The sequence below is a fragment of the Scheffersomyces xylosifermentans genome (genome assembly GCF_036884685.1).
Source record: "Scheffersomyces xylosifermentans strain CBS 12540 chromosome Unknown RJT20scaffold_2, whole genome shotgun sequence".
In the NCBI taxonomy this organism is placed as follows: domain Eukaryota; kingdom Fungi; phylum Ascomycota; class Pichiomycetes; order Serinales; family Debaryomycetaceae; genus Scheffersomyces; species Scheffersomyces xylosifermentans.
In genome coordinates this window covers 2,428,606-2,449,896 of record NW_027042940.1, presented here as the reverse complement: position 1 = coordinate 2,449,896, position 21,291 = coordinate 2,428,606, and the positions used below count along the sequence as shown (strand labels likewise).

Below are 21,291 nucleotides of genomic sequence, written 5' to 3'. Positions count from 1 at the left end.
TTTTTCAAGGTTCTTTGTTGTCATCATTATTACCTGATTCACTTAAGACGGTTCGGTGCTGTTGGACTTTTCCCAGCGCTTGCTACGTTTTACTTTGATTTATTAGTTGATGTTTGTGAAGCAGACAAAGCTAAAATTTCTAATCTCCGATTGTATTATTGCTATTCTTTCCATATATATAACTTTATATCTTTGTATCATTGGTTATCTCTTGTATTGTGCTGATGTTAATGCATGTTCTCCATTATGTGGTGTACCATTTGAATAGTTCTGAAATCGCTGTAACTTATTAGATCCTAGACTTCTAGTCTGAATAACTTAAAATCGTCCAGAAATGGCCATGCCGTGATTCAGAACTTGAAAAGATTGTCTAACATACGATTTACCATTCATTGTAAATCTTTCCGGAGCCCATTGTCTGTCTAGCTCATTGTCCCACTATCTGAGTAATGTCTAATATGTTTGTCGCAGATTACACATATTCTTTTTTTTGCGACAATCCTTTATGTACACTTCCTAACAATGAAAGTAACACAGTAAAGAAACTGATAGATAAGTGGATCATAACAGTCATTAGTACTTAAGGTTAGATTTGGGTTTCTGGGCAAGTGAGTTCTTTGTAGTGGTAGAAATTTGCAGTACTTTTGAGTTATATAGATTGTAGAAATCTGGAATTGTTTGAAATTCCCATCTGGTAAGTGCTATTGAATAGTGAAGAAGATAATGAAAACGATGGCTGCAAATCCAAATAGCAAGCCTAAATCATCGAATTTAGGCATTTCACCAGGAAACAATGTCCTTAACAGCTCCTCTGTGTCTAATAATAGTAGTAGCACATTGGAGACTGGTTCATTGCTGAAAAAACAAAGCTTAAAGGCCAATGGTTCCCCTAATAAAGTAGCAAGTGGGACAGGTATCAATTATGATAATCACCAGAACACGTCTTCAAAGCCAACTTCTAATTCAACGGTGCTTCCAATAAAAAGATTTGGTTCAAAAAAATCGAAGGTATTTCACCATAACGATACTACTAAACTGAATGCTGCTGAAAGAGATGAAATTTCATATAGTACCAATATTATTGAAAACTGGGAATCTTTTTATGAAGAGGTAATATTGAAGATCCAAGACTCCTCCTTCAGACAAGAATTGGAGTATTTAGCTACTTTTAAGTTAAATTAGTTTACTCTTCCAAAACATAGCTGCCTATATATTGCTAACGAGATGAATGCACGAATTATGTTAATTACAGTAATTACTATAACACTCACCTTAAGTCGAAGGTTCATGTGGTTATACTTCGATAACACATACAAGAGTGAGTACCCTAACTTTCTTAAACATCTGTATCGGTATTTACGTCAAATTGCTAACTAACGTATAGAATATAAACAGTGAAAGAATCCCAGAAACAACATTTGATAGAACAACTATTTTAAAGACAACTGTATCAACGAAAAGTGGCCCATAACATTCGTATCGTTTACGAACTAATGAAACCCAACCCAAAGAGTAAAAACAAGAACTGAAGGTGTTATGTAATGCAAGCGAAGCTCAAGAGCGAAATGAAAGGATCGAGCTGTATGTATGTGGATTCGTAAAAAGGAGGATCATTCATAAGAAAAACTCTAGTTGACTTCTACTTGAGTAATGAAATAAGGTCTTTTGGATTAGCATAAACTTGACTCATCCACTCCGAGTTCAAGACATCCTTTGGAGACTTTCTCTTCTCGGGCGTTGGGTGGAGCATTCCTAAGATAAGTTCACGAGAATCGTAATGCAAGCCCTTAAATAAAGATAAGGCAGGGTTATTGCTGAATGTGCTAGAACTCTTGTTCAAATCAATGATGACCCTTGAAACACTAGATGGGTCCTGGGGGTAATGCTTCACGTACTTGGAAAATGACATGTTCTTAATATCATGCAAATCAGCGTTATTCCATGGCGATTTCATCAAGTATATATTCAAATAGATGATTCCCAATGACCAATAGTCCACATATCTCATGTTCTCGACTTTATGAAAAAACTCTGAGAAATCAAACCCGTCTTCGCTATGAACTTTACGTTCCAACTCAAATAATTCAGGAGCCTTGAAACTGTTAGTTCCACAGTAGATTTCTACTGGGTTTTCCTTCAAATAGTCTATGTAACTATCGTCATTGAGGTTCAAAGCATAACCGAAGTCGGCGATTTTGATGATTCCATCGGCATCGATTAAGCAATTTTCAGTCTTCAAATCGCGATGAATAATGTTCTTAGAATGCAAGTAGTTTACTCCTTTAAGGATTTGCTTAAAAACCGAATCCTTTAAACTTGCCGAGGTTTCAATCTTGAATCTCCTGAAGTTACTCATCAAGTCCAACAAGTCTCCCTTGGCGTAGTATGGGTAGATGAGAGAAAAGTCTGAGGTTTCTGGATTATAGCACACGTCGAGGATCTGAATGACGTTCTTATGATTACACAACTTGATTGTGTTATACTCCATTAACACGGACTTTAGGTAATGTTCTTCTGTCTGATCTCTTCGTTTAATCCTCTTGATGACCAATGTCGGCATTCTAGTCTTGTCGGTACCTTTACGTACAATACCGTTGGCACCTTCGTACATAGGGTCTTTAGAAGTACGGAAGTAATCTTTGCCGAGCTTGGGATACGATTCGGTGGGTGTAGCCGCGGTATAGATATTGGCCAGTTCTGGGATCTGGTGTGATTTTGACGTTGGAGTTGTTGGCGATGACATGGAATTATGGCAGCCATCGGAGAGACGTCCGTTGGAAGGAGACAACGACGTTGATTTGAGCATTTGGGGCAGCTTCTAGTGATGAGGATGATACTGACTAGGATGAATATATGGAGGAACGGATCTCAGCACACGGATTTCACGAGTGTACCGGTTTCCATAGTCTACGGATGGGGGTGATTTTGGTTGAAAAGCAAGACGAGATGGCACTGGGAAGACGAGATGACTAAAAAGAATGCCTGTCTTCAATTCAGGCTAGTTCACAGAAGAAATTGGTGATGTGGGAAACACTATTGGTGCATACAACTTAATCCCGATACAAAACAATAAAGAACAAAGAACAACGAAACCGAATCACTTCAGTTGTTCAAATCTAAAAATCAATTCAAAACCAAACGTGAGGAGATAAAGAATTATCGACAATATACGAGATTAATATATACTGTAATGTATCCCATGAATGCTCATATAATAATAATATAATAATATAATATCCCACTAACTAATATATTTATTACCAGATCCAAAAATTCGATGTTGCCAGTCACCACCTGCCAAATGCCCTGAATCGTAAAAAAAAAACACACTATGACAACCTGAACGACAATTGAACGACAATTGGAATGCGTTACAAGTAAAATGGCGCTAACTAATAATAGTTACAGTGGCTATTACTTCTAAGCCTAGAAACATCCACTAAAAGGCACCACTAATGACCTGGGGACAGGCATCACAGATAAGAACGGCACTATGCGAAGAGAGGAGACGGCCGGTGATGTGCTGGGGTAAAAGTGGGCATGGATGCGTAACAGACGTACCATTTATATCCATAGAGCATATACGTCATCGGACCCCACTTTTCCAAGAGATTTTAGTTTTTTTTTTTTTTTTTTTTGATGGTTTTTGAAGTTGAATGGTGGGGACTGGACAGCGAGTTGGGAAGCGAATTGGGAAGCTCCAACAGAACAAATACGGAGAAGGAAAGAGGGAAAAAGAGGTGAAGAAAGAGACACGTCTGGGACAGATTAGGGCGGTACGAGTAAAGTTGTAAGTTTTAGATTTAGTAGTCATGCCGGGGAGGAGCCCGCTAAAAAAACCACCTCTCAGTGTAAGGTTTAGCCAGTACGATTTACACCTAGTTTCATGTTTGGATGAGTGGTTCCTCTGGGGAGTGAAGGTGAACGAGAACACATAAAGAGACGAAATGTGGCACTCGAAATCCAAGAAAGTAACAGGTTCTGTAAAATATGCTCTTTTCGGAAGCAATGGATCTTTGCTGCCTAGACCCACCACACGAGACATATGGCTTTATGTACGAAAACTCTATAATATCGATGCGTACGGCTGGAAATGGGAACCTACCCCAAGTAATTCAGCTGAAACACTTAAAACAAACTAATGACGGCATCTTGTTCGGGTGGCAGTGGGGCTCGGTTCATAGGTATAGGGCCATGCAAATACAAGCAGTATGAATGCAGTTATATTGCAACACAGCTTTTTCTTATAGAAATGTAAACAGTGAAATAATAAGCATCCAGGGCTTCGTCATTTTCTCTACATCTTTATTGTTTTCGCTCGAAATGACTCTCGAATACGTCTTCATTCACATCACAATTTAGTACCCTATACGGGACAAATATACTAATGAGTGATTGCAAAAAAAAAATATTTGCTCGATTATGTAGTCCATATCTTCGGTTGCATGTCTCCCAATGGAATAGAATATAATAGAATAGAAATAGGAGCACACAATGATATGGAACGTTATTAATGGCTGTGCCAGTATTAACAGCTGCGCCAGTATCAAGTACCCAGTTTCTATTTCATCAAGCAACCATTGCAATTGCTCTACCAGTTCCACTTCCAGTTCCACTTCCACTTGACGTTCAACATACTGCAAACTGACAACCAATGCAACCAGTGCGACGCAGCAAAAGCAAAGCAAGAGCAAACAAGCAACTCAAGCCACCTCTCATGTGAATAGCCACTTCCCTCTCACCTATTCCCTCTTACCTTTTACCACTTACCACTTCCCATCTCCTTAACCACCTATCCACCACTATATACCCAACCTCGCCAACTGTCATACCTTCGCATTCTCTCTCTCTCTTCACCGGAGTTCTCACCGTTGCTGCTCCCATCTCCGATGCGCCGGCTCGGTCATTTTATTGCGTGAGGAACTGTCTACAGTCATTCCATTTGCATCCATTGATGAATGGATCCACTCACACGGGGCAAGCGCAAGACCTTGGCACAGGCATTGCAGCAATCGCATTGAGAGCGTTTGGGTCCATTACGGCAGGTTATTGGTCACGGCGTAGAAACATTCAATTGATGTCAAAAGGTTCCATGCCATGGTTTTGACTCGGAAGGAAGCTGCACGGTTTGTGGCTTTGTCTTGTCGTAGGCTTAAACATGTGCCGTGACCGTTCTTCTTGAAACAGTCATTTCCCTACTATTTTAAGGTTGCTAAATTTGCTTTAAAATGGATTCAGTGGAGGATAAGCCTTTCCTGGACAATTAAGGCAGGGCGAGTATAAATAGCGTTGCGTTTTCTTGGTCGCATTAGTAGTCAAAATTTACCATCTATATCTTCATTAACCAGCCGAAACCATGTTCAGACGTTTATTCACCATAGTCCCCCTTTTCTTCTTACTCGGCTCTATAGTGTTGCTAGTCTTTAGCAACATCGTAGGAGCCTCTGAAAAATCAGTACTAAAGAAATTCTACTGGATTGAAGTCGATGCCTCGGGCTTAACTAATGTTCCTTTCTCCCCAATCCGTTGGACATCTTACAGATTATGTGGAGTTGACGGTAACAAGAATAGCAATTGCCAGAGCTCAAGCCCAGCCTTGCCATTCTCACCAAGGGACAACTTTGGAAGCGACAGTGGAATTCCACAGGGATTCATTGACAATAGAGACGTTTACTACTACTTGACGAGAATTTCCTATGCCTTTCTCTTAATTGGATTGTTCTTTGCAGTGATTTCCTTGCTTGCGTTGTTCATTTCCATTTGCTTACCAAGAGTTATTGCAGCCATTGGCTCTTTCTTGACCTTCCTTTCTTTGCTCTTCACCATCACTGCTGCGGCATGTCTCACCGCAGCCCATGTCAAGGGAAGAAATGAGTTCAATAACGCAGGCCACTCTGCCAAGCTTGGAGCCGTTGCTTTCGGAGTGTTATGGGCCGCAGTAGCCTGTTTAATTATCTCTTTCGTTACTAGCATCATTGCTAGTGCTACATCAAGGCGCAATCACTCCAATGAGTACTACAGTAAGGAGGCTGCTGGAGGCGGTGCAGCAGCTACCCTACATGACTCTCATAACTACGAGGAACCTACACTTTACGAAGACCCACAAAGCACACAACCAGCCACAGATACCTCCAAGTTCCGTTTCTTCAGAGTTCGTCCAAATAAGGAGCCTGTAGAGTAATTGAATAAATACCCACTACACAACCCCAGGTTCTCCTGGCATATTACCTAGTCTGTAGAGATTAAGCTAAAATTAGATGCCCTAGCAACTATATAATTTCCCTAATATAATCAGCAATGTTACCTTCCGTGTATTCCACTTCTTATTCCACTTCTTGTAGAGCAGTAGGGAGCAGAAAACAGTAATTGTAAACTAAAAATGGAAGACAATGGCATTGTATATATGTATTCTTCGGGCTATATTCAGGCTGTACTTCTGGCTATACTTTTTTCTGGCTATACTTCTGGCTATACTTCTGGCTATACTTCTGGCGATACTTTCTGGCTAAGCAATTGTTTCGCCAGGTTGTGAGCCTTGAAAGTGAATCCACACGGTATGGTTGCTCTATGATGTCAAAAAAAAGGCTACTAATAATAAGATTTGACGTATCGGAAATTCCTAATTTGGTGCTGAAATGCAACTTGGCAAAATTATGAGGTAATATCTAATTCAGTTCTCTATTTGGATTTAATAGAAGATGTGGCTAAGCAAATGGAATTTTAAGAAACAGAGATTTCCTTATGGAGAATTGCAAATTACATAGTTAAGCATGGAACACTCGGAAAGACAAGAACCTCCGCATTGGGAAATAAATCTGGGGTAAGAAAGTGATGAACTGTCGTTGGAGTGTTTTATGCAATTATTTTTGTTTCAGGTGAGTAGTTCCTCCTTCTAGAGTAGTTTCCCGTTATAGTAGTAGTGGTAATAATGGTGGTGGTGGTTGTGGTGGTGGTGATTTCTACCTTGGCTTCTTCGTCGAGCCCGTGAGTGGCAGCGAATCTTAAGATTTGCTAACAAATCGCTAATGTAAGTAAGTGTATATATATATTTACTTATTTTCTATGGATCGGATTACAGAAATATTTATGTGTCTTGGGAGTGCTAACTAAGTATTTTGAACCTTGTTCCATGCACAAATTTTTGTGAAATAACCTCAAAGTCTAATACTGTTCGTCTTTATATCTAATCTTTAATGGAGTAGTTAAACGTTTTGTGTAATTTTTATAAAATGGGTGCAAAATTAAAAAATTATAAAAAGTGACAATGGACACCTATTCTATCAGACACAGCTCTTCAAGTAGATAGATTAATCCCATTTTAGTACTATAAGCTAGTGTAATTTCAATAATTAAATCACAACAATATATATATCATGTATATCATTTATTACCTTTACAAGTTATGGCTATAAATTTATTCAAAGAAAGACCCTCACTTCTTAGAACCATACTTCGAAACGGTCTTACCATCTGGAACAGTGAACAAAATAGCTGGCTTACCCTCAGAGTATGGAACATCAACTCTGTAGTAACCCTTTCTTTCAAATTGAATGATATCACCTTCCTTCAAGTCACGGATATTCAAGTCAGCAATGGCCTTAGTTCTGAACTCGGTCTCTGGGGTAAGGAAGTCTTCGAAGTTGTCTTCTTCTTCCAACTTGTCCTTGGTAATCAAGTGGTCGAAATCGACCAACTCAACGTCAACCTTGTCCTTAGTGTCAGCCAACCAAGTGATCTTCTTAGTTGTCTTACGGAAGTCACCTTCCAAATGTAAGTTAGCCTCAATGGACTTGACCACATCGCCTTCCTTAACAACCTTGGAGATGATGACATTACCCCAATCCATGAAAGTAATTTCTTCGCCTTCAACGAGGTCGGCATCTTCTTGGTCAATCAAGAGATTGCTGGAGTAGATAACGTTCTTGACACCAACTTCTGGGTTCTTCTTGTGCTTAGGCTTCTCCTCCTTGTATGGCTCAGCTGGACCGTTTAAGAGCTTGACTGGGACGACGTTGTCGGCCAAAACAGCAACAAATCTTGGAGCAATAGGGTCGATAACCTTCTTGTTCAAAGCCCAGATAAGAGACCAGTCCAAGTTGATGATGTTCTTGGATGGACCTTGGGCAATGATGAAGTTTCTCAATCCCTCAACGGTCATACCTCTTCTGCTGACACCTCTGATGGTTGGGAAACGAGGGTCATCCCAGTTAGGAACAAGCTTCTTGTCGACGAACCATTGCAACTTTCTCTTGGACAACAAGGTTCTGACGAAGTTGACTCTACCGAAATCCCAGATCTCAACAGAACGAAGACCCAAAGCCTTTTGGATCCATTGGTATTGAGGGTTACGGTCTCTGTATTCGTTGGTTCTGAGGGAGTGAGTAATACCTTCTTCAGCATCAACGACTGGAACACAGAAGTCGTAGGTTGGGTAGATCTTCCACTTGGTACCTGTTCTGTGGTGAGGAGTGAGGTTACATCTGTAAATGACAGGGTCTCTCAAGGCCTTGTTCAAGGCAGTGTAATCAATCTTGGCTCTCAAACAGTTCTTGAGACCCTCCTCGGTACCGTTCTTCATCTCTTCAGTGAAGATTTTCAAGTTCTCTTCAACGGATCTGTTTCTTCTGACGGATGCATCACCAACCATTCTTTCTTCTCTCATCTTTTCTTGTGGAGTATCATCACAGTAAGCATCACCATTCTTGATCATCTTGACAGCTAAATCGTACATCAAGTCAAAGTAGTCGGAAGAGTAAGTGACCTTGTCACCTTTAACTCCCAAAAGCTTCAAATCTTCAATAATAGAATCTTGGAACTCAACCTTTTCCTTGGTAGGGTTGGTGTCGTCAAATCTGATGATCAACTTACCGTTGTAGTTGTGGGCAAAGTACTCGTTTAAGATGGCGGCTTTAGCATGTCCAATGTGCAAGTATCCAGAAGGCTCAGGTGGGAAACGGGTGACAACCTTTCCTTGTTCAGCACCTGGAAGATCGATTTCGAAGTTGGCCTTGTGAGTTTCCTTCTTACCACCAGTCTTGGCGGACTTGGAAGCCTTTCTCAATTCATTAAGACCCTTGGTCATGAACTCAATGGCGCTTTCGAATCTCTTGTCGTCAGCCAACAAAGAGTACCATCTAGAAACATTGGTGTACACACCGTTCTTAAGAATAGAACCCATCAAAGCATTGGCTCTGAGAACACCCCAAACAGCAATGTCAGCAGTGGTATAGTTGTAACCAAGGACAAACGATCTGAAGTTCAAGTGGGCGTCCAATTTCTCCAAATCAGTGGCCAATTCCTTAAAGTTCTTAACGTACAACTTGTCCAAGGCGAACTTGGTCCATTCCTCGTTCTTGGCTTGTTCTGGAACAACACCAGGGAACTTCTCGGCAAAGTAGGCCAAGATCTCTGCTTGTTCTGTCAAAGTCTTTCCTTCAGCGGTGGTGAGTTTGACACCAGCATTGGACTCCGAATCCACGGTCTTATCATCGATGAATTCGATGAGGATAGAAGAGTCAACATCCGAGGAGTTGACGAAATTAGCTGCAATAAGAGCAGGGTAGGCCACGAATTGGGCCTTTCCTGCAATGGATAAGCTTAACGACATGGTGTTCTATGCGATATTGGTGCAGAAAACTACAACTGTTCTTCAAAGAAGTTGGTAAATTCATAGTGAAAAATCGGTTTGGCTCCAAAAACTTTTCAAATGCACTGCCTGCAGGATTTTAATCACGTGAGAGATTTTGTTAGGAGGAAGAGTTCCAGAAGAGGTAGTGGTTTAGAATCAATGAGAACGATAGGTGGAATATGAATCAGATATTTGGGGTCACAGGAGTCATACAAACATGGTCATATTCTTTTTATGCTATTCTGAACAATTTCTGTGTTATTTGAATACCCTGTAATTGAGGTGATACAAGGGTACGGCATATAAGCACTCTAGTTTACACCCATTCTTTTTATTATGGTTCTGTGGGATTTCCCAGACATTTAGGGCTTTTTTTGTGGTAATGGAGTTGAAATACTGCTTTATTACTGGATCTTATTTGTCTCTTCGAACTATTTATTTCTTTCTACCATACATTTTCTTCCATGAATTATCCTCTTTATTATACCCTACTTATTGAAATATAGTTGTTGTGATACCTGCATATAATTACCACTCAACTTTTATTTGTTGCAATTGTCTTATGTAATCTCAGCCCACTTCATCATTTTAATAGGAAACATATAACAATTCTACTATTCACCTCCTCTCCAAATTTCCCAATTTAAACCTCAATGAAACGCTACTTGCTCAACAACACACTCAACTCCCTAACCCTACTTCAAATCTTTACCCAAATATTCATCCTTTCTTATCAATTCCCACCAATTCTCTCCACAGCCATCAGCTGATACCTGCACACAGACTCTTCTCATAACACAGTTAAATTCCCCCATCACGTGACTTTCTTGGCTCTTATTTTAAACGCTAACAATCGATTAAATGAGCTTATAGCAATGATTGAATGGTGTTCTTTCTTAGTATATAACAGGTAAGAAGTTGTGGTTGAGTAGTGAAACCAATACAGCTAGTAGCCAGTGACTTCGCCATGAGCCGAAGGTCGTCTTCTCCCGTTCCCCCGCCGCAACTGCAGCGTCCCACTGCTAAACGGTCTCCTTCTATTCTTGTGACGGATTCCAGAACCCACACCATTAAAGGCACCCGAGCTCCGTTTGCCGGCCACAATTACAAGAAACAACAACAGCAGCAACAGCAGAAAGAGCAGGAGCAACTCCAAAACCTTCAAAATCAGCATCATCTGAGCCAGAACCACCATGGACTGGGCCTGCAATCACTGTCGTCTCACCAATTACCATTCCAACAGCATTACCATCAGAGCGCATTACAGAAAAGACTCGCTTTCAGGAATAAATACACCGACATATCGGTAGATAAACTTCTCAGTAATTCTAGCGATATACCCTCGGGTCTTAGTCGTCTTCCGCCATTAATTCTGAGTACTAATCGTAGTTCGTCCCCCTACGGAAACACACAAAGAAGTCCGTCTCCTCCTTCCTCATTGGGTGGTCTCAGCAATAATGGGGGAAGAAGAAATATCCGAAGCATTCCAAAGCTCTCACAGTCTCTTCCATCCAGAACTTCGAAAACTTCACAGAAATTGGTTTTGATTCCAGAACAACAGCGCTTTCACACAAACTCCCCTCCACAACTCCCATCGCTGATTGGAAGCTCATCTCAAAGTGGAGCTGTAGGTCCCGATCTCCAGGCACAGATCCAAAGATCTAGGGCTGAGCTTATGCCTAAAGAGACAAGGGCTCACGAATTCAGTAGAATGACGGCTTATTTTATTTGTGAACAATTCAACCTTGAAGCTGTTTCAAAGTTCCTTAAGGAAAACCACGAAGTTAAGCCTAGAATGTATGATGAGGCTTTATACGTACCCTATGCATTACCATTACTCCCGGGAACTGATGGGTTTAGAGTTAAGTCCAACAATTCGGCCAAGCTCTTGCCCAATAAGCGATACATGGAGAAAATGATCAATAAAAGTGAACAGACAGACCATCTCTATGAGTATTACTCGGGAGTGGAAACTCCAGAAGATGCCAATAACTATTCTATGGACCCAGAATTGGAGAATTTCGAATATAGCACACCATTCGATCCATCTGAACCACAATTCTTTGCTCCTCCTTTGGAAACTACCAGAGTGAGCGAAGATGGACAAAACAGTGTGAGTAGTAATGATTCAAGTGTGTCACAGGAATCTCCAGAGTCAAAGAACAAAGATGAAAATGGGAAGGCCACAGGAAAGACTGAGGTAAAGGAATTATCTCCACCATTGGATCCTAAGCGCTCCACCCATTCTTTACATAACCAAGCGGAGGTATCAAAGCACCATGCCGAAATGTTCGTACTCGCGTATGGCATTGTTGTATTTTGGAACTTCTCTGAGATACACGAGAAGAACATATTGGCAGATTTGGCATTTGCAGATGAGCCAGTGCCGTTACTTATACATCCTATAGATGAGCAGGATATAGAAACCGAAGAATTCCACTTTGAGTACGACAGTCAGATCCACAGACCAAGAATATTCAATGACATGATCACTTTACGGTCCGGAGATCATTTGATTAAACTTACAATGTCTCATGCCATTGCACAACTGACAAAGTTGTGTCTTTTTGAAAGCAGAATGGTGAATATCTTAAATCTGATTTCGAAGATGCCCAAGAAACTAGCACTCACGGGTACACTAGGCATGAAACGTACTCAACTATTGAAAAAATCCGGTAAACTATTCAAACTAAGGGTTGACGTCAACCTCTCTAGTTCCATTTTAGATACCCCTGACTTCTTCTGGTCGTTTGAACCCGCTTTGCATCCATTATACAATGCTGTCAGAGAGTATTTGGAAATCGACCAGCGAGTACAGGTACTTAACGATCGTTGTAAGGTCTTCTTGGAGTTTGTTGACATTGTCAGCGATAGTATGAATGAGAAGAACACCAACAGGATCACTTGGATGATCATCGTCATAATTTTCTTGAGTCTTTCTGTGAGTGTATTTGAGTTCTTCCTTGAGATCTTCTAGACAAAGGTGGCTGCAAAAGCGACAATCAATGAAGCAGTACATACTTAAAACATCACTTGCGTGGAAGAGCTACGTATTTTTTAGTCATTTTTCAATTCAGCAACCCTTTCTATTTAATTAGCATAATCTTAACATCATTGAAGATCAAGGTTCATGGAGAACTATGTAGAAATAAGAATATGTGTAACATCCCAAGGGAAGGTTATATTCATTAAAGCATGCTTATGTAATAAAGAATATATGCTTATATGATATCTACTATATATGTCGCAACATATTTGAGCGACATCATTGCTTAAGAGAGAAGAATACACCAAAACAGATACAAGAGTCCTTCAAAGAAGCTTTCTTTCTTACATGGTTATCCCAGGGGCAGTTCGATACACCTTTATTAACTCACTAGTCCAAATTAATTACCAATTTCTTCTCTCTTCCATCTTACTGATTTGATTCCTATGAAACATAGAGCACTATCTTTCAAAACGACATTCTTCATTATTTTCACGTGACCTATCTCCACTATAATCAAAATATCAAGTTTCATTTTAATTATTTGCAACACTATTCTTCTTCTATTAAGCATGTCTCTCCCATCGAAATATGCTCCAGAGGGGCTAAGTCGAGAGGATCAAAGCAAAACAATTACTAGCGGACATGTCAGGCCTCGTCGGCCCGTCAATTACACAATCAGAACAATAGAAGACAGAATAGCAGATGCTGTAGAGAATCAAACATATATTAATACCAATTATACAAATGGGGATATCGAGATGGTGCCAATGGACGACCACCTGGAAGTAGACGTAATATCTGAGTTTGTTAACTATTCTCGTAGCGCCGGTAGTTTCGCCTTAGATGACGACTCTATGGAAGGAATTGTAGAGAACTCAAGTGACTTTGAGATCACTGAAGGTAACATTTCGTATTTGGTGGTGGATACCAACTTTATACTATCACATCTTAATATTATAGACGAAATAAAGAACATAGCGAACGAATACCAGCTCAAATTATTTATACCGATAACAGTAATGCATGAATTGGACGGGTTAAAGAATTCAAAGAGAATCACTTCTGAGTCTGATGACAGGATTTCCGGAAAGTCTGTTGGTCACTTGGCGAGGTGGGCAAATGATTGGATATTTAGCTCTCTTTCGAATAATAGCACCGTAGTTAAGGGCCAAAAGCTTAGGGAAAGACTAGATAAAAATTCCCAGCAGGATGACGCTATTTTAGATAGTGCATTGTACTTGAAAGAAAGATACCCCAATTCGTTGGTTGTTTTGTTCTCCAATGACAAGAACTTATGTTTGAAAGCTCTCTCCAACGAGATTTTAACAGTTAGTTTCAGAAAACATATGACAGCAAAACTTATTGCAGAAACTATCTTTAAGGAAAACATAGCAAGATTTGGAGTGATACAAAGTGAAAAGCTACACATCCAAAGAGAAGTACCAGCACCGATCCTGGCTAACACAAACCAAGAGAAAGTGTCCGAAGAGCAGGTTCTGAATGTTGGAACCTTTTCCAATTTCCATGAAGTGAGTCAAAAAGTCTATCAAGAAATACAAATAATTACACTTTCAGCCGTCCATCATTGCATGGAAACAGCATATGGAGACGATCTTGACTTGATCCGTGATTACGATAAGGAATCAATAAAAACACTTCACGATTGTTCACAAGTATTTATTCGATTTTGGCTTCCCGTTTTCCTGACATATTTCAAAAGTCTTCGGTTTGTGCCATTTGAGGAATCTGGCGAAAGAAGGCACTCCAAGAAAACACCGATGCATGTAGATATACCCCTGGATGCCGTGGAGTTGCATTCTTTCTTGGCTTTTTGGTCCAAGGTGTTAACGATACTCTACGCTGCAGAGATGGATGAAAATCAAAATAGTGCTTTAGAGATGTTGATAAAGAGATGGGAAAAGATGGCTACGATATTCTAAAAGGATTTTATAGACACGGAATAGTTGGCCGAAATGCATTATTAATGATCTACTTCTTTTTCTTCAGAGACGTCATACCAAAGCGCTTAGTCTTCTTTGTAGGGGAAACATCCTCTTTGACACCGTCATCTTTGAGTGCATCTAATGACTGCAGACTTGGCAATTGCAGACTATCGCCAAACGCTTGGGACGAACTTCGTTTGGAACTTTTCATCATGCCTAACTTTTTGGTCCGTTTTTTGGGAGACGTGTCTTTAGATAAGTCCTTTGGTGAATCTGTTGGCGATTCATCTGGCGGAGCTTTTATAAATTGGCCACCGGCCTCCGCAGGCTTTTCTGGACTAGTCTCGACTGTAAGCGCTTCCAGATCCTTTGAGAGGCTCTGGTCTGATTTCCATGTTTGGCGATCACTGATGCTAGTTCTGATCTTGTCTCTAATATCGGCTTGTACATCTCTGTTCGATTTTTGCCTCAATCGTTTATAGGACCTGTTAATCGATGTTTCCCATTTGCTATTATTAAAGTTTGCAATATACATCAAGTCATCTTTATTATTCCTTCTGTACTTGGCAAGTAGCTCCGTTCCATGTGATTGTTTGAAGTTCTCCGATAAGAATCGTATATAGCGATCTTTCACTTCTACTGTCCGTTTAAGATCTTCGATTTTATACTGTAAATAGTTATGGTTAGCAAATTGTTGAAAGTTTAATTTCGCTAGGAATTCTATGCATTGAGGTTGATCCTGTCGTTTCAAAGAAAACTCCCAATTGAAGTCATTGGTATTTAAACTGACTTTGATATCCCTATTGGTACTCTCAAAGGATAAACTTGGCTCTTTGTATATACCTCGGTATAGCAATTGGAACAAATCTTTAACCTTTGATAAACTCAAGTCTTCGAAACCATAGCGTTCAGCAATGTCGTTAAACGTTTCTTTTCCCTCTACTTCTTCCGCCCATACCTTGTTGAAGTTGGTAAGATAGAACCCGTAGGTGTATTGCTCTGGATCGTAAGAGAAACCGTACAAGATATCACGCGACGGAGACATCCATGACAATGATTTCGATTCCCATTCTGTCGGTAGGGGGAGCATCTTGGACGAGTACTATTAAATGGATGCAATTACTTACTGTGTGATCATGTATAAGAATATGAATCTGAAAAGACCCACAGCAAACGTGATTTCAATAAAGTCAGTGGCTAAGGACGAAGACAGTTAATTTTTACCCATTAATCTCGTTATATATAGTACACGAAAACTTTGTAATGAAGACCAGTAATACTATCACCTCAAAACAATGACCAATACTACAAAAGTTTAGGTAAATAGAGCCCTTACCGTTATTCAACTATTATGCTATGAATCTTGCTATATTCTTTCTTTTATTCTCTTTTCGAATAGCTTAACAAAGACGTCCTCTCAATTACTACCCAAAAACAAATTTCAAAATCGTCCTTGATAGTCAAGCTGCTCTACCAAATACCAATTCCTGTATCAATTCGAATTCCCAATGCCACCTCAAGTCACAAATACAATCAATTCATAATCAATTCCATCTCATCTTTTATATGAATCTTCTACTAACGCCATTTACGAGAGGTGAATAGTGGGGAAAAGGTTGTGCAGGAAAATACTTCTATGTCGCGTGCGGCTCATGCCAGTATCAGAAGTCTAAATTTGATAGTTGAGGTGGATGATGATGGAGCGATGTTATATTGAATTGTTTGGTAGAAGTATTGAAAAAGTGTATGGGTGTTGTGCTTCTGTGGGAATTTCGAGTAGAAACGAGATTTTAGAATTATAGACAAATAGAATGGCAAAAGAACCGGTAATTTTCACCACCAATCAGGTTCTGGAGTTAGCACTGAGGGTTTTGGAGAACTACCGTCGAAAGACGTCTGAAGGAGAAGAAGATAAAGCTAAAGCCAGTCCTAAACGATATGTGATCTCGTTGGCTGGGGTTCCCGGAGCAGGAAAATCGACTTTCTCCGAAGCGGTGGTTAAAGAATTGAATAAGACTATCAAATCGGCAATATTGCCCCAAGATGGCTTCCACTTGTATAGAACGGAGTTGCAAAAACTACCCAATCCGGAGGAAGCCATTATCCGGAGAGGAGCTCCATTCACTTTTAATGCTAAAGCATTTGTGGACTTGGTATCTAAACTTAACCACCCACAGTACTTGGTGGAAGTTTTAAAAGCTCCCTCGTTTGACCATAGATTGAAGGACCCAGTTGAGGATGACATACACATCGAAGCCGATACCAAAATAGTGATAGTAGAAGGAAATTACGTCTCACTTGAAGACGAGTATTGGAATGAAATTAGTAGCTATGTAGACGAAACCTGGTTTGTAAAAACTGACATGGACGTTGTCAGAGAGAGAATCGTCAAAAGACACCTAGCAGCTGGAATAGCTAGAAACGAAAAAGAAGCTATCGAAAGAGCTGATGGTAGTGACCTAGTGAATGCCCATTACATCTTAAAGCATTCGAAGCCCACGGACGTTATAATAGTAACAGAATAGACATTAAACATACTCCAGAATATTCCATTACTTGTAAGCTTCAATTGGTATAATTAAACTGATTTAGTTTTTCAAATTCTACAATCCCTCTGATCTATAATTGTGTAATAAAATGAACTATTTTAAGTGTACAAAGAAATTATATGCTACAAGGACACTAAGAAACAAACTGATTAAATGAAAATATGCAAAGAAATTGTTTCACAACTGATGCTCCACCAATCTAACGAGGAGCAACGTTGTAACGCATCTTGATACCCATAGCGGACAATTCGGAGTCCAAGTACTTCAATACGAATGGAATGGCAACGGTGGTGGTGTCATCTCCACCGACAAACTTCTTACCTTGACCATCTTCCCAGATGTCAGAGTCGTTGGCGTAGCCATGCTTCTGGACATAGGTGTCCAACTTATGGGCACATCTACGACATCTTATGCTGGCCAAAGATCCGATTCTTGGAACGGTGGTTTGAGTGGTCAAAATAGAACCACATGAGCGACAAACTGGAGTTTGAGTGTAATCAGAACAATTCAACAATCTATCTTGTAATAAGAAAGCAGTACCGTGACCGATCAAGGCATCTCTTTCCATCTCACCAACACGAATACCACCAGATCTCTTTCTACCCTTGACAGGTTGCATGGTTAAAGAGTTAACAGGACCAGTTGATCTGACTTGGAACTTATCGTTAACCATATGTCTCAATCTCTGGTAGTAGACACAACCAATGTAAATATCAGCTCTCAACTCCTCACCAGTAGCTCCAGAGTACATAGGTTCATTTCCATGGTAGTTGTATCCGGCTTTTCTCAACTGTTCACCGAAAAAGTCTGCTGGGGTGTCATCTTCACTGAATATCCATGGAGTTGAGTCTTGAGCAATACCGTGTAAAGCACCAGCCTTACCTGCAAGCGATTCAACAAACATACCGATTGTCATACGAGATGGGAAAGCGTGAGGGTTAATGATGACATCTGGTTGGATACCAGTTTCAGAGAAAGGCATATCGATTTGTGGCCACTTTCTTGAACAGACACCCTTTTGACCGTGTCTGGATGAGAACTTGTCACCGATTGTTGGCTGTCTGGTGATTCTGTACTTGATAGTGATCATTTGACCTTCCTGGTCACCTGAGTCATCTCCTAAGAGCTTGACTTCTTCGATGTAACCAGCTTCGGAGGAGTGGTAAGTCTTTACCTTAGTCTTTCCCAAGGTTTCATCATAGTAGGCAACAATTGGATCGCCTTCTTCGACCTTGACACCAATTAATGGTAATCCATCTGCATCTAACTTCTCTCTCCATGACTCAGGCCATTCATCGTCACCGAAACCAAAGTGCTGAGTAATAGGATCACCTCTTCTTCTGGATTGAGACAAGTCAACCTTTTCAACCTTATAAACGGTACCGTAACCGAATCCTCTTTCGTCTGCGGACTTATTGATAATCATCGCATCATCCATATCGTAACCAGTGTATGAGATGACAGCGACAACGGCGTTCATACCGTTAGGGAAATTGTCCATACCGTAATCGTCGTATAAGTTTGCTTTGACAATTGGAGTTTGACCTGTTTGAAGTCTATATAACTTGTTGTCTGATCTGTGTACCAAAGCAACACCAGGAGTACCCATGGTTTGCTTACCCATTTGACATTGGTACATATTTCTAGGACTCTGGTTGAAGTCAGAGAATGGTGTTAAGTTGGCCAAAATGGAAAGCATGTTCGTTGGCGAGAACTCGACGTGACTGTGAACGTTGTTCTCGATTTCAGATGGAGTTACAGCGACGTTCATATAAACTTGTTCGAAAGGACCCAAGATATCAGTCTTATCCAATGGCAAGTACTTAACTGGTCTCATCATTCTAGAGTGACCACCGAAGATAAACAAACCAGGGTATTGACCCTTGGAAGATGGAGGAACATAACCAATTTCCAAATCAACAGGAATTCCATGGTTTCCTTCAACCTTCCAGAAACGAAGGGTGTCAGCTACGATTCTACCTTGTTCATGAGTGGCCCAACCAACGATCTTACCGTCTAATTGGACACAACACAAGCTAGGACCAGCGGCGAAAGTAGTGTGAGCTGGAGAGACACCCAATTGAGCCAAAGCTTTAGGCACTTCGGACACATCGGAAGCTTCTGTAGCGATCTTACACTTATGAGCCAAATGGTTCAACAAACCACATGGAGAACCATCGGGAGTATGGACGGGACAGAGGAAACCCCAAGATTCTGGGAGAAGTTTTCTGACTGTGGTTGTCTTCAACTCGGCGAAGAAGGAACCTCTATGGACCATTCTGAAATGCGAAATGAAACGATGGAAGTTAATCTTCTCAGCAACAACTGTGTAACCAGAGACTTGTTGCAAATCCAAACCGGATTGAGAAACCAAGTTACCTGTAGAGAGGAAGTATTGAAGCTTTTGACCAATGTTTTCATTGATTCTCATAAACACTCTGGACATGTACTTTCTATCGTTGAAGTTAATTGCTACACCTCTGTTGATATCGGATTGAATTTGAAGATTTATGTTTTGAAGGTATTCTTCGATCTTTTCCTTGATTATCATACCATAAAGGAAACCACCAAGGAGAACTTCTTGATGTTGGGTTGCATCGGGATTGTCTGGAGAACAGTCACCAGCAACCAAAGCGTAAAGCTTTCTGATCATGAAGAGCAACATACGGAATTTGTCAGTGTTGTCTGGTAAGTGTACAAGGACGATACGTTTCAAGACTTCCTTACCGACGTCGATATCAGAGACATCTGGTGTAGCACCAAAGACGACTCTGAACTTGTCACCGAGGTATGCTAATGTTTCTTGTTTGGAATAGAGATTGTACAGCTTGTAAGTTCTTAAAAGAAGTTCCAAACGATCGGTCAAGAATGAGTTTGTAGTTTCAGCACCGACAATTCCGTCGAAGATCTCTCTATCGTTGGTTTCTATGAGAGCCTTCAAGATCATGACTACTGGTACGAGATATTCGTTCTTTCTCCAAGAGAAACGGAAGGTGACGTTACCGTCATTCAAGTAATGAAGAACGTTTGTTTGGGACGTCTGATCTGGTCTGACAGATCTGATTTGAATACCATATTTGGAGTATGAGGCACCTCTGTTGCCGAAAGATGGACGTATGAGTGCCATAGGATGATTTCTACGTTGGACGATCAACATACGGATCAACTTCTCAATACCGTTGACGATGAAATATCCTCCTACTTCGTCAGACTCTTCTTTTTGAGCCACAAGCTCTGCTGGAGAGAACTTCTCCAAGTGACATCTGTTTGTCTTCAACATCACAGGAACTTGACCTGCTTCTCTGATTTCTGACACTTCGGCGCCATCGTTAACGCTCCATGTTACTTTAAGCATCAACCTGGATCTGTAGGTGGACATACGCTCTCTACATTCCGAAGGATATGTCTTTCTGTTGACGGAGATCTTGTCATTGGCGGCAACTGCTGGCTTGGCCAATTGGACCGATTCGACTCTGATTCTCAACTTGTTACCCAAACGGTCGGTGTCGTTGGAGTCGAAAATGGTCTTGGTACCGATGTCCTTGACGGCGAGGTTCAAGAGACCACCATCAGCGCCCTCGGTCAAGGCATTGAACGATCCTATGTGTGGAGCTACAGCGTCCTGAAGAAGAGGAAATGCACTCTTGTCTTCAGGTGGGTTCTGGAACCTCTGCTCACGTTCTAGAGTTCTAAACTGAGCCCTCATTGCGTTGTTGGATAGCTTACGATTCGGCGGGCGATGCTTACTAACCTAATGTCGCTGAAGACTTGACAACTCAAGAGAATTACAGTGACTTAATAAGAAGAATTCATTTGGAATCATTTGCATCTTTTTGAAGATGGGATTTTTCAAGATGAGCCGGCTTATGTAAGCGCGATGTAAAAAAAATTTTGAAGAGAGTAGGGTGCGGTCACGTGATGTGTGAGATGGGGTATGGAGGGGGGAATTAGAGGGTAAGAGGGTAAGTCGTGTGGAGGGTGTGGTGGGAGTAGTGAAGAGGAGGAGAGTGAAGTGGAGGTTGGGTGAAAAGTGAAGAAAAAAATCTGTGTGGTGTGTAGTTTGTAGTTTGTAGTGTAAAGAGATGGTGAAGGAAAACAGTACTGAGAGCCGTACTGAGAGTACGTTCTGAGAGTAGTGAGGTACTGAGAGGACTGAGAGGACTGAGAGGACTGAGAGTATTG

The 21,291-nt window shown here is 40.7% G+C and overlaps 8 protein-coding genes across 8 annotated transcripts; 4 read left to right on the top strand and 4 right to left on the bottom strand. All coding sequences in view use genetic code 12, as the record gives it.

Moving 5' to 3' along the window:
* Window positions 1-1,508: 1,508 nt before the first annotated feature.
* Window positions 1,509-3,130, bottom strand: RJT20DRAFT_31288 (uncharacterized protein). The gene has a single exon (XM_064919655.1). The coding sequence runs from the start codon at window positions 2,804-2,806 to the stop codon at window positions 1,640-1,642; it is 1,167 nt and encodes a 388-aa protein (XP_064776437.1). The 5' UTR covers window positions 2,807-3,130; the 3' UTR covers window positions 1,509-1,639.
* A 2,226-nt stretch (window positions 3,131-5,356) lies between these two features.
* On the top strand, window positions 5,357-6,181 carry FMP45 (Fmp45p; the record flags this gene model as incomplete). Its single annotated transcript, XM_064919569.1, has 1 exon — window positions 5,357-6,181. The coding sequence occupies one exon, from the start codon at window positions 5,357-5,359 to the stop codon at window positions 6,179-6,181; it is 825 nt and encodes a 274-aa protein (XP_064776436.1).
* Window positions 6,182-7,228: 1,047 nt separating this feature from the next.
* Window positions 7,229-9,655, bottom strand: GUS1 (glutamate--tRNA ligase). Its single transcript, XM_064919654.1, has one exon. The coding sequence runs from the start codon at window positions 9,605-9,607 to the stop codon at window positions 7,433-7,435; it is 2,175 nt and encodes a 724-aa protein (XP_064776435.1). The 5' UTR covers window positions 9,608-9,655; the 3' UTR covers window positions 7,229-7,432.
* An 856-nt stretch (window positions 9,656-10,511) lies between these two features.
* Window positions 10,512-12,934, top strand: RJT20DRAFT_126394 (uncharacterized protein). Its single transcript, XM_064916749.1, has one exon. It carries the CDS (start codon window positions 10,596-10,598, stop codon window positions 12,603-12,605), a length of 2,010 nt encoding a protein of 669 aa, XP_064776434.1. The 5' UTR covers window positions 10,512-10,595; the 3' UTR covers window positions 12,606-12,934.
* A 252-nt stretch (window positions 12,935-13,186) lies between these two features.
* On the top strand, window positions 13,187-14,582 carry RJT20DRAFT_147653 (mRNA-processing endoribonuclease; the record flags this gene model as incomplete). Its single annotated transcript, XM_064918929.1, has 1 exon — window positions 13,187-14,582. One exon carries the CDS (start codon window positions 13,187-13,189, stop codon window positions 14,555-14,557), a length of 1,371 nt encoding a protein of 456 aa, XP_064776433.1. The 3' UTR covers window positions 14,558-14,582.
* On the bottom strand, window positions 14,583-16,125 carry RJT20DRAFT_31265 (uncharacterized protein). The gene has a single exon (XM_064919653.1). The coding sequence runs from the start codon at window positions 15,648-15,650 to the stop codon at window positions 14,607-14,609; it is 1,044 nt and encodes a 347-aa protein (XP_064776432.1). The 5' UTR covers window positions 15,651-16,125; the 3' UTR covers window positions 14,583-14,606.
* A 54-nt stretch (window positions 16,126-16,179) lies between these two features.
* RJT20DRAFT_126392 (uncharacterized protein) lies at window positions 16,180-17,173 on the top strand. The gene has a single exon (XM_064916748.1). The coding sequence runs from the start codon at window positions 16,372-16,374 to the stop codon at window positions 17,083-17,085; it is 714 nt and encodes a 237-aa protein (XP_064776431.1). The 5' UTR covers window positions 16,180-16,371; the 3' UTR covers window positions 17,086-17,173.
* RPA135 (DNA-directed RNA polymerase I core subunit) lies at window positions 17,174-20,900 on the bottom strand. Its single transcript, XM_064916747.1, has one exon. It carries the CDS (start codon window positions 20,813-20,815, stop codon window positions 17,309-17,311), a length of 3,507 nt encoding a protein of 1,168 aa, XP_064776430.1. The 5' UTR covers window positions 20,816-20,900; the 3' UTR covers window positions 17,174-17,308.
* Window positions 20,901-21,291: the final 391 nt, after the last annotated feature.